This window comes from Saccopteryx leptura, chromosome 5 (genome assembly GCF_036850995.1).
Source record: "Saccopteryx leptura isolate mSacLep1 chromosome 5, mSacLep1_pri_phased_curated, whole genome shotgun sequence".
NCBI lineage: Eukaryota > Metazoa > Chordata > Mammalia > Chiroptera > Emballonuridae > Saccopteryx > Saccopteryx leptura.
This window is the reverse complement of record NC_089507.1, coordinates 120,194,520-120,212,201: the sequence shown is the minus strand read 5'-3', so window position 1 is coordinate 120,212,201 and position 17,682 is coordinate 120,194,520. Positions and strand designations below refer to the sequence as shown.

At 37.0% G+C, this 17,682-nt stretch overlaps 1 protein-coding gene across 6 annotated transcripts in view; it reads right to left on the bottom strand.

Moving 5' to 3' along the window:
• ODAD2 (outer dynein arm docking complex subunit 2) overlaps positions 1-17,682 on the bottom strand; it is a 224,608-nt gene that overhangs the window by 67,541 nt on the left and 139,385 nt on the right. For all 6 annotated transcript variants that reach the window (XM_066386871.1, XM_066386873.1, XM_066386872.1 and 3 more), the window contains one exon: positions 16,957-17,071. In XM_066386871.1, the coding sequence (XP_066242968.1) occupies positions 16,957-17,071 (115 nt within the window). The remainder of the gene's footprint in view (positions 1-16,956; positions 17,072-17,682) is intronic.

Below are 17,682 nucleotides of genomic sequence, written 5' to 3'. Positions count from 1 at the left end.
TGAGAGAGGCAACATTTTTCTAGTTCACTCTTTCTTGTTAGAGCATAAAATAGGAACAAAAGAATGGAGAAAATGAGACTTAAGAGGAGAGATATGGACAGGTCTTAATAAGCCTTGGTGGAGAGTTTGGAGTTTCCTTTCATGGGCATTTGAAAGCCAGTAGAGAGGCTTAAGTGTGGAAGGGGTGAGGTGGGAAGGGGATTTTATCAATTTTGTTTCTTGGAAGCTCTCTCGGGATAGCAGGGTTGAAGATGGCGCAAACAGTGGTGCTGGGGGCCCCGAGGTTACTTCCCTGGTTCAGATAAGAGAGAGGGACAGTCTGGACAAGGGTGATGGTCTAGGCCTGGAAAGAAGGGTGTGGGTTTGAAAGGATCAATCAGAGAAGACAAAGACCAGTGATTTAATGGTGATTCCTAAGTTTCTGGCTTGACCCAGGTCTGCTGATGTTGGTAGGCAGGGTTTGGTTTTGCTTTCTTGGGGTGGGGAAGGGGAGTATTTGGTGTTAGAACACATATTTGGAAAAAATGCCTACAAGCATTTAAGTGGAGCCATCCAAAAGTCAGGTGGATGAAGGGATTTGGAGCTCAGGAAAGAAAACCAAGGCTGGATGTAGAGATTTGGGAGTCATCCATATAAAGACTGTAAACTGTAGTTAAGAACGGGAAAGAGTGAGCAGTGAGAGAAGTGAACACTCCCAGTGCTATAGGTGTGGGCAGAGAAAAAGAATTTGTCAGATGACCCTGAAAACAGATGGTAGAATAGAAATCCCCGCCTCCCCTGATGTGTGATGGTGGCTGTGTGTTACCTACTAATTACTTCTCAAATTATAGAAATTAACATCTTTTGAGTGCCAAATGTACATCAGGAACTTTGCATAAATTTCCCCAGTTAAACCTCAAAACAACCATGCTAAGTAGATATTCCCGTTTTAGATTTTAAACTGAGGCTCTAAGATGTTGAACCTCACAAACTGGCTTGTGTCCCTCATGAATGCAGGGGCCATGTCTTGGTAAACGTAGTGATCGTTATACATCAGAGATCTAATAATCTCATCCCAGTCTCCTCAAATCGTGCCATAGCTCACCCCTCCCCTCAGGATAAGACACAAACACACATGCGATTTCCAAATCCTTCCTGGTGTGCCCCAGCTTCCCCGCCTGCACCCACCTTCTCTACCCCCCCTCCCCCCCACACGCATCCTATGCCATTGGCTCCCACAGGAGCTAATAATCAGAATCCTGACACTCATTCTTTAAGAATGTGATTCATTAAGTCTGGGGTGGGGCCTATAAAAACCATCTGTGTTTCTAAAAAAAAACTCTCCTGGTGAGTCTGAACTTCAGCTGGTACTGGGAATGCTGTTTATTCACTAGTCCTTAAGTTTCATGTCCTCAAATGTGCTGCTTGCAAATGTCCCCAGGCCTTTGCACAGGACCTTTCTGTCTACTTCTCTATTAGTTTAGGAATTCCTACACATTCTCAGCTACTAACCAAGGTATCATTTCCTTCAGGAAGCCTTTCCTGAATCTGAAGACTGGGTTAAGCTGCTCCTACCGGGTTCTTACACTCTCTGCAGTAGTGGCTGGCTGGTTTGCCTTTTACTTTGAACTGTAAGTTTCAGGATTACAGAAACTCTCTCTGGTTCACTGTTGTATGCCCAGTGCCTATGCCACTTCCTGACAGTTGAGTGTACATGCTCAATTAACGTTCACTGAATCTGATTATATACAAATTGGCAGAAATAAAAGGAAATTTTCACTGAGGGCATAACAAAACAAACTAAACTAGTAAATGGTGAAGAAAGACCCAACTCAGGTTCTTCCCAAGCACAAGGGCAAAGCATCTTTCTTCCATAGTGTGTCTCCTCCCAGTTGCTGTGGAAAATGATGTCAGCAGAACTGTTGAACTGGTTCTCAAGGTCAACTTTAAATACAGTTTCCAATACTTAAGACAACTTCCAAATCCTGATGTATTAATAAAATTATTTAATTGACATTTTTTCTAAAATTCCACAATAAAGTTTTTATGTAAAAAAAATATAAATTGTGATACTTTCAACTGTTTTCTACATTGTCATCTTACTACACTTCTCTGCATTAGGATGTAATCAAATCAAAAGATTATAAATATGAATTTATTAATCTTCAGTCAAATACCCAACATAATTTAATCCAAACTATCCTTTGAGATACTTAGTATTGGCAGTTGTTGCAGAAGTAGTATTTCCACGTAATAGATGAGGAAAACCTCAGAGAAATGAACATGAAAAAAGAAAATGGTAAGTGGCTCAAAGTTTGAATCCAGATACATCTGATCCCAAAGCCACTCGACAAAATAATGACTGTGTGAATCCTAACCATGTACTTGGTCCAAATGGGGTTGGTGAACTTGTAAATATTCAAAAGCAAACACAGTGTTTCTTAGAACTCGAGGGAACTTCTAAAGTGTAGCCCAATGCTCAACTTTTTAAAGAGGTGGTAGATGTGTTGATAATCTAACATATTTCTCAATTATGAAATCACAGAACAATTTTTTTCTCAAGAAAAACTGGAGGAATTCTGAAAGAATGATGGTAGCATAGTATTTAATAAATTTTTTAAAATTATGGATGACGTTCAACATTATTTTGTGTTAGTTTCTGGGGTATATCATAGTGGTTAGATAATCATATACTTTATAAGTTGATCCCCCAATATTTCAGGCACCCACTTGGCATCATATATAATTACTATTAACTATATTCCTTATGCCATTTTTTTATATCCCCATGACTACTTTTTTGGTAACTACCAATCTGTACTTCTTAATCCTTTCACCTTGTTCACCAATATTCCCTTGACTGGTCTAAGTGTATTTTGAAAGTCTCATTCCCATTGTCAATTATCTGTTTTGGAGCAGTCTAGATATGGCCCAATTATGGACAGTGAGTTCTGAGGTGATGTCTCCTAGGAATCTTCTGGAAAAAGTCTTCCTATATATAATAAGGAATAATCACAGGTGACACCAATATTGGCAGAACAGAAAGGGGAATATAGCTTGGGTCCTTGATGACATTGTTGAGCTGCTGAATTAACTAATCCTTAACTCTGATTTGGCCATTAAATACCAATGGTATTTATAGCCATTTTTCATTATATTGTAATTATTTTCTTATGAGTCCTTTCCCATTAATTTGTGAATTTTTCCAGACAAGACTCCCTGGTTTTGTTCTTGGATTCTTCCTTGGAATATAGTCTGGTGGCTGTCACTCAATGGACTTTCAATAAATGTTTGTTGAATTATGAAAAAAATAAAAGGAATAGGGGGACTATAACTTTAAGATACTTCATCATAGGCCCTGCCGTTGGCTCAGCGGTAGAATGTTGGTCTGGCGTGTGGAATTCCTGGGTTAGATTCTTGGGCAGGGCACACAGGAGAAGCATCCATCTGCTTCTCCACCTTCCCGCCTCTCTTTCCTCTCTATCTCTCTCTTCCCCTCCCACAGACAGGGCTCCATTGAAGCAAAGTTGGCCCGAGCACTGAGGATGGCTCCATGGCCTCTGCCTCAGGCACTAGAATGGCTTTGGCAGCATCAAAGCGACGCCCCAGATGGGCAGAGCATCGCCCCCTAGTGGGCATGCCAGGTGGATCTGTCGGGCGCATGCCAGAGTCTGTCTGACTGCCTCCCTGCTTCTAACTTCGAAAAAATACAAAAAAAAAAAAAAAAAAAAAAAAGATACTTCATCACAGTCACAAACACTAAAAAGGAAAGCACTTTAGCTGTTAGATGTAATACAAATTGATAAGCTCAATTCACCCTCATTGTCTATGGACTCCCTGATTCTCTTGCTGCTGTATCAGTAGGCACAATCACAGACCTGGGGCCATACTGGAAAAATTAACAAAAATGATCACATCTGCCTCTGATCCAAGAACTTCCTAAGGTGCATGGTATGATACACAGGGAGCCAACATCTCAGTGAGATCATGGCACGGCACACCAAGGCTCGTAACATTTACAATCTGCGGGGCAGTGAAATGTTAGGGCTCAGTCCTACAGACCTCTCCAAAGTTTGTTTATTTGTTTTGAAGTTGAGACTTCTTTCTTTCTATTTTATTTTTTGGTTTAAAGATTTTAAACATATGACATCGTGCCTCACATAGTTTCTATGGAAAGGGAGACAGTAAATTTGAGGATGGAAAAAGTAGTTACTCTGCCAAAACTGTATTTCACTAATGCTAAGCAACTGGGCAAATTCACCACATTTTCCACCTTCTCACATATCTGAAAAACTAGTCTTTGCCAATTTTGCCACTGGTACAATATGGGTTATGCACAATTCAAATTTTCATCTGTAACAGAAAAACCCTCACTACTGCTACTACTAGTAGTAAAAACAATAGAAACCAATTTTTTTTGCAGCTTACAAAGAACTTCCACAGACATATTTCATCTCATCCTCCACACTCTGCCTTCAGGAGGAGGCGCAATGTCCCCACTTTATAGATGGGAAGGCTCAAGGTTCATGAACAGTTAGTCAAAAAACAAAAAATCAACTTTAGATTTCCCAAATTTTCACTTAGCGTCTTTTCACTATAGACTGTGGGGCTTAAAACTGTTGGAAGTGCCAACAATTATATTTATCAGATTAAACCTCGTTTATAAACAGTGAGAATAATCTTCACAATTTAGAGGATTAATAATTCTAAAAGAGAAGGCGCTATTTTGCCAATGACATCTTCTAAGACAAAAAAAGAAAATGAAAACAGTAATTGAAAAAGTGAGTAAAAAACACCTTCACATTGCTATTAAAGTAAAGCTTGAATGGTTGAATAGTAGGACAAAGCGTGAATTTCAAATTATACAAAATTAGATCAAATACACAAATATGAAGAAGAATATAAAGTGGCAAAATACATTTGATTAAAATTCAACCAGTAGGGAAATATTAACACATTATTTACAGATTAATGAGTAGAATAGAAGACTGGGTATTTTGGCTTAGAGCAATTAAATAATGGGTATAAAATGCCCTCTCTGGCCTCCAGCATTAAGAACTGGCAGTTTTCAGAAGAGATGAAATAAACATAATGCACTTACAGCACACATAAGCAAATACACCATGACCTAAGATAAAAAGTTTTTATCCGGAAGAGTTATGAAAACCCTGCTTTATGCCATGTAGAGACCACACAATGCATACTACGGTATTTGGAAAAGATTTTAAAATAGCACATTACATATAAAAATATCAAAAATGCTATATTCACGTTTGAATAGCAGGTCAAGAAACCAAAACTAAACAGCAAAGCAATCTTGTCTAAAAGTATATTCAACAGGTTAAATGTTTCTAAAACTCTAAATACAACCTATACACAGATACTCAAGGAAAACAAACTGTGTGGCTCTATCACAATAAGAGCCTCGTTCTGTTCCTGGTAAACAAGCCTTAGTGTGTGTGTGTAGATGATTTAGAATCACTTCACACTTTCCAATGTAGTTCTTCAAATATCAAAATTAGAACATCAACTATTACCCTTTAGCTTCTCTACTGATGAAAACAAATCAATTTCAGATAAAAATAAATGATACAGCCCTCATAAACTAACAGAGCAGAAAATTCATTATACTTTGAAGGTAGCTTTATCCAGTTAAATCACAAGAAAAATAAGGAAAATAAATTTAATGAATTCTGATTTTTTCTACTTCCCTAGCCTAATTTAAGATAATTTTCTTAAAAAACCACAGACAGGTGTGATTTTTACACCTGTGATTTTTACATTTTACTCTGTTCTGTGTAGATTCTGCTTGAGATGCAATATTCTCTTAATACGGAGGTCTAAATTGTGAGGAACTATTGTGTATCCAGAGGCTCAGAGAGTTAATTAAATAACATTCTTAAGCAATGAAGAATTTGAAAGTTTATACTAAGTACAGATGCTAAGCAAATGTAAGTCATATTATCATATAATAGCTATTATTTATAAAAATACGTGTATATATATGCATTTATAGATATATAATTTAAAAAATTTTAAATATACATATTTACATTTTTTTCCTACTTGTACTCTATAAGGCAGTGGTTTTCAACCTTTGTACACTTGGGGACTGGTAGAAATAGGAGAATTATTTCAGAGACCATGAAGGCAGAAATCACTCTGAGCATAAGCAAATTTGACTAAGCATTGTATCTGTAACCTTCATACAGTATCAAGGTCGTGAACTCTTTTGCCGACCAGCATGAAATTTCTGGTAGACGGGTCCACAGACCAGCAGTTGAAACACTGCCAACGTACAGAGTAAGGAAAACAATTTCCTGTTAAGTTCAAATAAGATGCTCCTGAACTGTATGTTGTATAGATCAGGATAAGAACAACACTTGAAATCATAATCTTGACAGAAAAAACATTTTACTGTATGAAATAGTATATTAAATTAAACAAAACAGAGAGTCTTCAATTATGAAGAGATTGTTTTGCAAAAGTTTACTTGTTGGATCTGTTACATCACATTTTTGTATAAATATGTGGTTAGCTTCTCAGTTCAGTAGATAAGAGTCTATCCAACTTATAATGAATTTGAAAGATAACATTATACTAACTGTAACTAACGCTCATTTGCATGAATGTGCAAGGTATCTGGTTTACCTCATCTTATGCAATATGTACCTTTGTCTAATATTCATAATAAATGGTTTTCATAGGTCTTATTTTGAATTTATCAAACTTTCTCTTAAAATATATCTGAAGATTAACACAGAATTCCAATGTAGTCTGATTTCAGGGCAGAGTATAGCGGAATTCTTATCTTCTGTGATCTAGAAACTGTACTTCTCTGAGAATGGCCAACTGCATGTAGTATTTATTTCATTAGTCACAGTACCATACTTGTTCACATTAAGCTTTGAATCAGCAAAATCCTAGTATCTTTTACAAATGAATTACTATAGAGCCAGGATTCCACACCCTGCACTTATAAGAATTCTAGCAAAATTGGGTTGAACAATTTCCAGAAACAAGATATAAACTTTAGGTGTAAATTTCACAAGGTATTTCTCAAGTGAAACAAAGTTTTAGAACTGCAGTCTTAAAAATTATATTTTCTGCTTACCTAAGTAAATTATTTTAATATCAGAATGTTTGGATAATTTTTTTACTTCAAAATATCCAAATAGCTTTTTGACTTCTTAAAGTATTATATATATATGATTAGTTTAATGGATGCAATTATTTAATAAAGTAACTAATAACCAATAACAAATTATACTTTCAAAATTAAATGGGTAAATGGTTTCATAAGTAGCTAATTGCTGGCACAATTTTGTATATACCTATTTAGAGTAGGCAATACCTTTCATTTTAACTTTCCATTTTATGTATTACATCCATTAGGTCTACCCCTTCCCAGACAAGCAACCTCCATTGTAGTTCTTTTTGAAGTTGGGCTGAGAAGCATGGAAGAGAGCAGCAGCAGAAAGGAGGAGAATCGAAGTAAAAGCAACAGATTTGACCTGTAGATAGGAGTCCTCTCAAGTGTGCTCTCAAGAAAAGTTTCTTAACACCCTCACTTTTGTTCTGGCCCTTTCTGTCCCCACTGGAAAATTTGGCATACTGAAAAAAAAAAGTCATATAGTTCACCTTAATCTTTAATCTTTTAGGATTTTAGGAACTAGAGGCCAGAGGAGCAGCACACTGTGAACTATTTCATGAGTTAAAAATGATCACCTAGGCCCTGGCCGCTTGGCTCAGGGGTAGAGCATCAGCCTGGTGTGTGAAAGTCCAGGGTTCGATTCCCGGTCAAGGCACACAGAAGAAGCACTCATCTGTTTCTCCACCCTTCCCCCTCTCATTCCTCTCTATCTATCTCTTCCCCTCCCGCAGTCAAGGCTCCATTGAAGCAAAAGTTGGTCCAGGCACTGAGGATGGCTCCATGGCCTCTGCCTCAGGCACTAGAATGGCTCTAGCTGCAACAGAGCGACACCCTAGATGGGCAGAGCATTGCCCCCTGGTGGGCGTGCCCGGTGGATCCCGGTCAGGCCCATGCAGGAGTCTGTCTGACTGCCTGCCTCCCTGTTTTGGAAAAATACAAAAACAAACAAACAAACAAAAATGATCACAGGCCCAAAATAGATGGGCGGAACAAAAAACACAAATTATATTTTAATGAGGTTTTAGATTAAAAACAAAACAGAACAAAAATAAACTGTATACTCTTTGGCACATTGTTGGACAGCTATCCATTCTAGGGCCCAAACATGACCAAATCCAAGCTCATAAACGTGTTTATGGCAGTATTCCTAGTATGAAACTGTTCCCCCTATACAAGCCTTCTCCAGGTTCTCTGTGGCTTACTGATTGGGCATGGCTCATTGGGCAACTGAAGTTAAACAGAGAGGGATGTCAAATTCCTGTCCTGTTTGATCAGCTGTGTTCTGTCACACCTGTAGTCAGGAAGCTGGCCTCATCCACACTCAGCACTCAACATTCCTGACTAAAATTGCCCACGCTTGTATTTGGACCTCACAGAAATTAACTTGTTCTCTTCTTTTTGGGGTAATCATTCTCAAATGTCTTTGGCTTCTCTGTTTGGAGCAGATTGTTAGGCCACTGGTTTTGAAATTACTAGAGATTTTTTTCCCTCAAGATCAAAATTCAAAACTAGATATTATTTTTTAAACAAGTAGCAAAATTAAGTTTAAGAAGATTACAAGATAAATCATCTCACAGCTATATTACTGATTTGAAAGAGAGATTATTTGCGTTTTCTTCCTAATTCTACAACTTATACATTCAGAGTATTTGTTCTAAAATAAGAATACCTGTTTCCTATCTAATTTATAAGGTGTGGAGATTATAAATTAATATGAATTTTGTGAACCACTTCTTATGAAAGGGCAAAACCAATTAACTTTTACTTCTTTTCTTATTAAAATTATTTTAGTCATTAATGAAAGAAACAATTGAGGAAATTACTTTAAATACTATCTTGCAACATTCACAAAAAGAAATAATATAAATGCAATGATGTTTTATATATATGTTGGCTAAAGATATGAAAACGATTGTTAGTGATGTGGCACAATTACACATTCTTTTATACAAGTTTTTGCATTTTCCAATATCTTATTGTTCATGGAGCACAAATTTGAGTTGACTTTCTGCAACATAGAGTTTTGCTTCTTAAGAACAAAGAATTTAATACTACATGGATTTTTGCCAGATTCAGTTGTTGCATTCTTTACATCACAAGTTCCTAATACTAAACACCTGTTCAACCACTGTTTTTCTCAAAAAATGTGTTTGATCATTCAGCTTGAAAGGAACAGCTTTTCACTTTCATTTATAAATCTCTCCCACTTTTCACAAAGCAGTTATTTGTCTGCAAGCAGAGTTGAAGCTCAGGAAATTTACTAAATAAGATCACTACAGAGGTCAGATCTTAGGATGTCTGTCCTTTTTATCAGTCTTAACTGAAAAACAACAACAAATGTTCCTCAAATCTAACCCAGAAAACACTTTAAATGATTCACTTTGAAATAAAAATTTGAAAAATATGCAGTGAATTTTTTGTAATTAGTTCACTTTAATTCAGCCTTTTCTTCAGTTCTTGAGAGACTGAATACTGAGTAATTTTTAAACTAAAGATCCTTATTTTTTGTCTTAGATATTCCTTTGCATTTTATGCAAAATTATAAAACAGACTCACATTTCACACTCTGATTTTCCAATCAGACAAAGAAAAGACAGATAATTATTAAACTGGCAAAACGTAACTTTTTCACTTAGTACATTTTCCTTATCACTGATAAACTATCAAATATTATTAAATACTTTCTCCAAAATGAAGGAAATTTTTAAGGTTTCTAATTGAGACACCAAGTCTACAGATGAAAGTATAGGGTACTACGGAAATCTGACATTCTGTTTGCTTTACGCACATAATAACAAAATAATAACCATGAAGATTTACACATGAATCTTTTCTTGTCTCAATTATCCCATAATTCACTACTAAAGTCTTTGATTCTTATACTTAGTTGCCTGGCTCATTCACTGATAGGTAGCATTAGATATTTCCAGACAGGAAAAGATGCAATACAGTCACTAGAAGTAATTATTACATCTCGTCTTCTTTGCAGATTGATCTGAAAATGTGTTCTAACATGTATGCTGTTAACAACATAAAAAATGGATAACATCTGTTTCGAACAATTGACTATCCCTATACCCATTCCACATGGACACATACGTAGTGCGCTTAGGTTTCCTTAGGTTTCACAGGGCCTGCCAGACGAGGCGGGACCCTGACAGAGCAAAACCTTGTCTGAAGACATGGCTGTGCTTCCCTCCTATTCGTTTTGTTCTTAGCTATAATTGACAATGGCTTGTTTCTGCAGGATTACTGTCAGTGCCATTAATCTAGACAAAGAAGTTATTTATTTCAAAATGATGCCAAATCCTATGATTCATAAGTTAAGTCTAAAATGACTTGCAAAGTATCGCATGTAAAACAATATGGCAAAGCTTTCTTAAAAGTAAAAGGCAATCCTCTCTAAAAGGCTGAGTCACTAACTTACCCAAATGGGGCAGGGGAGGGCAGATGAGGAAAGAATGGGCTGACATTTCTGGCAAGATCTCATCTGGTTCTAATACTTTATTGCAAGCTGGAGCCCAGCATACTCAAGACAAACAAACAAAAAAATGAAACAGAAAACCTATTTCCTGTCTCTACTCTCCCTCAGAACTTATAATCTTATTAGCAAACAATTTTAATTCACCTAAAAAACAATACATAAGATGCTACCTGAAAATGCTAAATTGAATATAATCAAGTGGGATAAGTTTGGATAGTATGTAAAATAAGATCGTAAAGGAATTAAAAGTATACATAGCCTCCATGCATACAGACATTTACAAGTATCTTTACGTATATTATTTCAGCTGATCTAAAAGGCAATGGATTGTAAAATGCACTGTTATTGTACGTACCACCAAAGAAAATACTGCCCTTTTACCTATGACACAACATCAGTTATAAAACACATCCCTGGGAAAATATGCTCAAATTTTTACCAATAAGTTAGAGGTAACTATTTTCTCTCCCTGTGTGAAAAGACATTCTAGAAAGGCTCAAATGCAAGTTTGTTTCATTTAACCTCACTCTGTTTATTTTATTTTATTTTTTAAGTGTTTATTTTATTGACTTAGGGAGAGGAAGGGAGAGAGCAGGAAAGGAACAAGAACATTGCTCCTGTATGTGCTCTGACTGGGGTTTGAACTGACAACCTCTGTGCTTCGGGATGATGCTCTAACTAACTGAGCTATCCAGTCAGGGTTCACTCTGGTTTTTGAACAATGGATACTTAGTTGCATGAATGTTAAGATGTAAAAAATAAATAAATAAATAAATGGTATACAAAATATAATGCATACTGCACAGAGTTTGACAAACAGTGCTAAATAAGTGTTGAATAAATAAAATTATTCAATATGACTACAGATTAAATTAAATCATTGCTAACGTTTAACTTTATTCATGTATTGTCACAAACCTCTTCAAGGCAAAATAATAATTTTAATGACAATGCTTATGAAGTACAAATCTGTCCAATTACTAATTATTAACACTATAACATGCTCCTCCTTGGCACCATTTTCTATCTTGGTGCCTTCACGCTTCCCTACTACACAGGCAGCCACGGAAAGTCACAGTGTTGTGGGGATCACACATGGGTGAGACTGAGAAAAAAGCTCATTCAACCCTTAGACTCCCAGGTCAAAGGTTATTAAAGATGGAATCAAATACAAAACCTTTTCTACTCATGATTTCTGATTAACTTTTGGTACAAGTATTAAAAAATAAATAGACCCACAATTTATAGATTTTAAATAATGATTGGGTTTAGTGTAAAAAGGATTAATTAAAAAAAATGTAAAATGCTGTGTAAAGCTTACTAAAATTAATATAGCATGGCCCAGACATGGCAGTATAGGTTCATGTTGTAATACCTCATAAGTATTAATGCCTCAAAATTGGAAAATGCAATCGCATACATTTCATTTTTAATCGTTTAGTTTTGGAATTTTGAAAAACACCTTTTGTAATTTTAATATTTTAATCTCTTAATAAAGATGGCACTGACGGAAACAAAGCATTAAAGTTAAAATTTTACTTCAAAGTTCCCCAAACTGAACAAGTATAAAAAAATGTGAAATAATAAGACTTCCTTGCAACATAATCAAATGTCAAAATAATCTGGAGATGTTTTCTCTAAACATATATACCCTGATTTATCAATGTCACCCCATTAAAATTAATAATAAAAAAGAATCCTAACTTCTACTACAAAAAAAAAAATAAGACTTCCAAATGATTTTGTGTGTGTGTGTGTGTGTGTGTGTTTCTGAAGTGAGAAGCGGGGAGACAGAGACAGACTCCTGTATGTGCCCAACCGGGATCCACTCGGCATGACCACCAGGGGATGATGCTCTGCCCATCTGGGGCATTGCTCTGTTGCAACCAGAGCCATTCTAGTGCCTGAGGCAGAGGCCATGGAGCCATCCTCAGTGCCTGGGCCAACTTTGCTCCAATGGAGCCTTGGCTGCCGGAGGGGAAGAGAGAGACAGAGAGAAAGAAGAGGCAGAAGGGTGAAGAAGCAGATGGGCGCTTCTCCTGTGTGCCCTGGCTGGGAATTGAACCTGGGACTTCCACAGGCCGGGCTGATGCTCTACCACTGAGCCAACCAGCCAGGGCCCCAAATGATTTTTTAAAGATTCTTTTTAGGCCTTGGTCCATTCACTCAGTCAGTTAAGAGTGCCATCCAGAAATGACAAGGTTGCAGGTTCGATCCCTGGTCAGGGCACACACAGAAAGCAACCAAAGAATGCACAACTGAGTAGAACAACAAATGAATGCTTCCTTTCCCTCTCCCCTTTCTCTCTCTTCCTCTCTCTGTCTCTATCAATGAATTACAAAAAGTAAGCTCTGGCTGGATGCTCAGTAGGAACATCCTCCCCTGCACGGAGTTGCAGGTTTGATTTCCCTGTCAGGGCACATGCAGCAGTAGCTCTATGTTCCTGTCTCTCTCTCCCTGCCTCTCTCTAAATAAGTGAATAAATAAAAGGAGTCTTTTCAAAAATAGACTAGTTTTAGAGCAGTTTTAGGTTCACAGCAAAGCGGGCAGAAGGCTCTGACCTGCGCTCGCAGCCCTTCCCGCACAGATGCCCAGCCTTCCCCGTTGTCAGCACGACGCCCAACCGTACAGTACACCAAATGGCACATACAGCAAAGGCATTTTTAAATGTTCCCCAAGAGTGGTAAACCAAATTACAGATTTCAAAGTTTGAAGTAGTGCATTTTTGAAGTTCTCGAAGCTTAAAACAGGAGCAATAGGGGTCTTTACTTCACAAAGGAATCACGCAGAAAAACCCGCTTGGGAATGAAGTGGACAAGCAAAGCTCTCCCCCTCATTACCCCACCTTGCCCTAGGGAGCAGTAAGGGAACCCAGTGTCTTCTCCTTGAGAAGAATTTAAAGACACTAGATTGGCGGGAGTAGAGAGCATGCAGTGGGCAGGTGACAGTCAAGAGAAATAGGACAAACGAGAGCTCTTCAAGGAAGCCTGAACCTAGTCTAGACATTGGGGCCAAGGGCTGGAAGACAAGCAGGTTGTGTTTAAAGTTTGAGTGTAGTTCAACTTAGGTTGCTAGCAGAGAAGGTCAGTTAGCTGTTCAGGACAGAAATCCTGAGTGAGAATAACCAATATGAAAATACTGGAATATATCCCAAGGCCAGTAATAGATAAGTAGGCAGATTTAGAGTTCAAGTCCATAAAATTGAAGGCATAAATGATACATAATAAAAGCACTAAATAGAAACATTATCTTTATAAAATGGTATCTCACCAATGATAATATAAACTTCTACATTCAAATTTATATTTTCAGTAATTATTGACAGTTACCCAGTATGTATAATATAACATCCTTCTCCAGGACAAGTGAAGACCGTTAATTTGTTTTCCCTATTGCCTTCCAATACCTAACATGTCTTTTGAATCATATGAATTGTTACTGTAATAATAATATCTATTTTTATTTTATTTTATGCCATTACTTATAAAGAAATTCTTTCTTAATAATTTTTTCTTAATTTTTTAATTAATTAATTATTATTATTATTTTTTTTTTTACAGAGACAGAGAGAGAGAGAGAGTCAGAGAGAGGGATAGATAGGGACAGACAGACAGGAATGGAGGGAGATGAGAAGCATCAATCATCAGTTTTTCGTTGCGACACCTTAGTTGTTCATTGATTGCTTTCTCATATGTGCCTTGACCGTGGGCCTTCAGCAGACCAAGTAACCCCTTGCTCGAGCCAGCAACCTTGGGTCCAAGCTTTGCTCAAACCAGATGAGTCCGTACTCAAGCTGGGGACCTCTGCATCCCAGTCCGATGCTATATCCACTGCACCACCGCCTGGTCAGGCAATAATTTTTAAGACATCACAATACAAATTCATATTTAATTATAAATTCTAATGCTTTGTTCTATAACTCACATTATTCTTTTTCTTAGAATCTTTTGTTTTGCTGGAAAATATTCCAAAGTAATTATTTTTTAAGAGAAGGTTCATTTGGAATTTGCTTCCCAAGTTCTGACAATTCTAAAGGAAAAATGTCTTCATTCTGTCCTTACATTACACTCAGTTCAATGCCAATTTTGCAGGATATATATTTCTAGGATAAAAATATTTTCCACTAGGCCCTGGCCGGTTGGCTCAGTGGTAGAGCGTCGGCCTGGCATGCGGGAGTCCCGGCCAGAGCACACAGGAGAAGCGTCCATCTGCTTCTCCACCTCTCCCCTTCTCCTTCCTCTCTGTCTCTCTCTTCCCCTCCACAGCCAAGGCTCCATTGGAGCAAAGTTGGCCCAGGCACTGAGGATGGCTCTATGGCCTCTGCCCCAGGCGCTAGAATGGCTCTGGTTGCAACAGAGCAATGCCCCAGATGGGCAGAGCATCGCCCCCTAGTGGGCGTGCTGGGTGGATCCTGGTTGGGCACATGAGGGAGTCTGTCTGACTGCCTCCCGGTTTCCAACTTCAGAGGAGTGCAAAAATATATATATATTTTTTTTCCACTAAAGACAGTCCGTTTTCTTTTAGAATTCATTGCAAAAGATGTTAAGTCTAATATTGGTGCAATTCTTGTGCTTACATAACTTTTTCTCTCCCTTAGTTTCTAGCAACATCAACTCTGAATGTGTGTCTAGCATGGACAACTTTGTTCTCCCTGCTCAGCACTGAGTGGGTCTCTTCAATCGTAAGACTCTTCTCTTCCTGCAACTCTTCAGTTCACAGAAACTCCCAGGTGCACCTTTTGTTAAAAATAACTATTTCTTCCTTTCACTTGCTCTCTTTCTTTTTGCATGTGTCAAGTCCTATTTTCTTTTTAATTTTACTTTACATTGTTATTTACTAGACTTTATGTTCCGGATAATCACTCAGTCATATCCAATCTAGAATTTGTCCCTTCTATTAAATGTGTTGTTTTTCCAAATATATTTTTCATTTCCAAAAATGCTCTCTCAGTCTATGAATATTTCTTTCTTTATAACAGGCTTTTGGGTGTATAGTATTCCTCTGGGGTCACTCTGAAGATATTAATTTTAAAATTGTAATGCTATATTCTAACCCTCCCATTATCTGCGTTTCCTTTGAAGTCAGCTCTCCTTACTAATCTTGGCTTATCTTCAATCCTATTTGCTTCCTTAAATATTTGCTGATCATTAGTTGCTCATGTCATGAAACAGGGCTAGGCTGACTAGTGCATATAATTGATGAGGATTTCCTTCAAGGATGTGTAATAATCTTTCCCCAGTAAGCTTCTTTCTTGCTCCCTAAATATTCATATTTAAATTTTGCATGTATAAATTTTCTTTGAACCCTGTATAATAAGAATTATACTGTATATCTACTCCTGACACTTGTCCTTATTTTGCTCAGTATGTTTATGAGATACATTGGCACGGATGAGTACGTTGCTGAAACACATTCACATTTCACTGCTGCACTGTATGAAGACTGTCAGCATCTTATTCTCCACTTTCTTACAGGTGGGCATGTGAGGAGTTTTATTTCTTTTTTTGCTGTTACAAAAATATGGTTCTTTTAACTAGTTTGTGTTCAGTCTCCTCTACTATTAGTATACAACACTATTCACTTTTCACAAAAGATTGTTTTATAGTCACAAGTATTTAGGATGATATTTAGAGTCACACTAAGTATGTTATAAAAATTAAATCCATTAGATAAAAATGTTCAACAGAGAGAAATATCCCTAGCAACAAAGACCATAAAGAGAAATCTGTAAACCTATAGCAAAAAAATTTAAGATAACCAAAACAGGCTCAACAAGATATTTAAAGATAATAAAATTTGAGGATGAAGAGCTAAAAGACTTCAGAAACTTACAGTTCAGTGTTTTTATTCATATAAAAGTTTTATCCAGAGGTTTTATATCTAGTCCTTATGATAGACAAGAAAAGTAGAATCTGTGAAATTAAGTGACTTTTTCGTGGTAACAAAGTATGTAGTGATCTTTCACTGTTGATTTTGGCTATAAGTAAGATAGAAGCAATCTTGTGCTTCTGAAAGTAGCTAAGGACTGCAGACAATTTCCTTATCATCCAAGAGATTAAAATGATCAACTCTCTTCACCTTGATTTACCTGGGACACTTGTTTTGATTGTACCAGCCAGGGAGAAAACTTGGTAAGTCCTACCATCTTAGCCTAGTTTCATATGGCATAAAAAACTGAATATGAAAAGGCATTGCTCAAAAATTATTTTGGCACAAACTTTCAGTACTCTTTTCCACCAGATAAATCTGACCAAAAATAAGTCAAAAGCAATTATTGAGCAGTGGTGACATTATTCAATATAGTAGAGAGCCCAGAATTGCTTGATCTGTCATCTATTACCTTAGCATTCTGGATGCAGGGACAGAGGGCCCAAGCTGCACTGGCCTTCACATCTGGGTGAGGATTTTTCAGCAAGGACCACAACAAACGAACCCCATCTAAGCGATGGATTATCCTGTTGAAAAGCAAAACATAGAGATATAAACTGTAGTTAGTTTGAGCAAATGAAAATTTAAGTGGCCTACCTATTCGCACAATTCTAATTAGTTTTTTCATCTGACATTTTGCTTAGATTTCTTTTTCAAAACTTTAACAGCAGGGATATAACATGCTGTTGAACTGTGAGCACTCTGATTTGTTTTAAATTCGTGACAAGGAAAGCAAAGCCTCATGGTAATTATGGTTCACATAAACTTAAACTTAAGCCATGTAATTTTTTAATTAGCTGTACGCTGACTGTTACCAAAATGTAAAAATACTAGTTTCTTTCATATAGTAACATCTAGATACTTCCCAAAACCTCAAACCTAAGCAGTTACCTATTTTTATTTGGTCTGTGTTTAATGGACTTACCTTACAATGTGACATAACTTAGAGTCCTCCAGTCCTAATCTAGCATTAGGAATTACAATCATTACACCACAACGCATCCTTTGTTGGGCACGAATAACACGTAACCTGTTTTCCATGCACCCCCTTTCCAGCAGGCTAACATTGCAGACTGTGTTATAGTAATTACTTAAATACTCTGTAATCAAAATAACTTCATGACTAGCTGAAAAATGA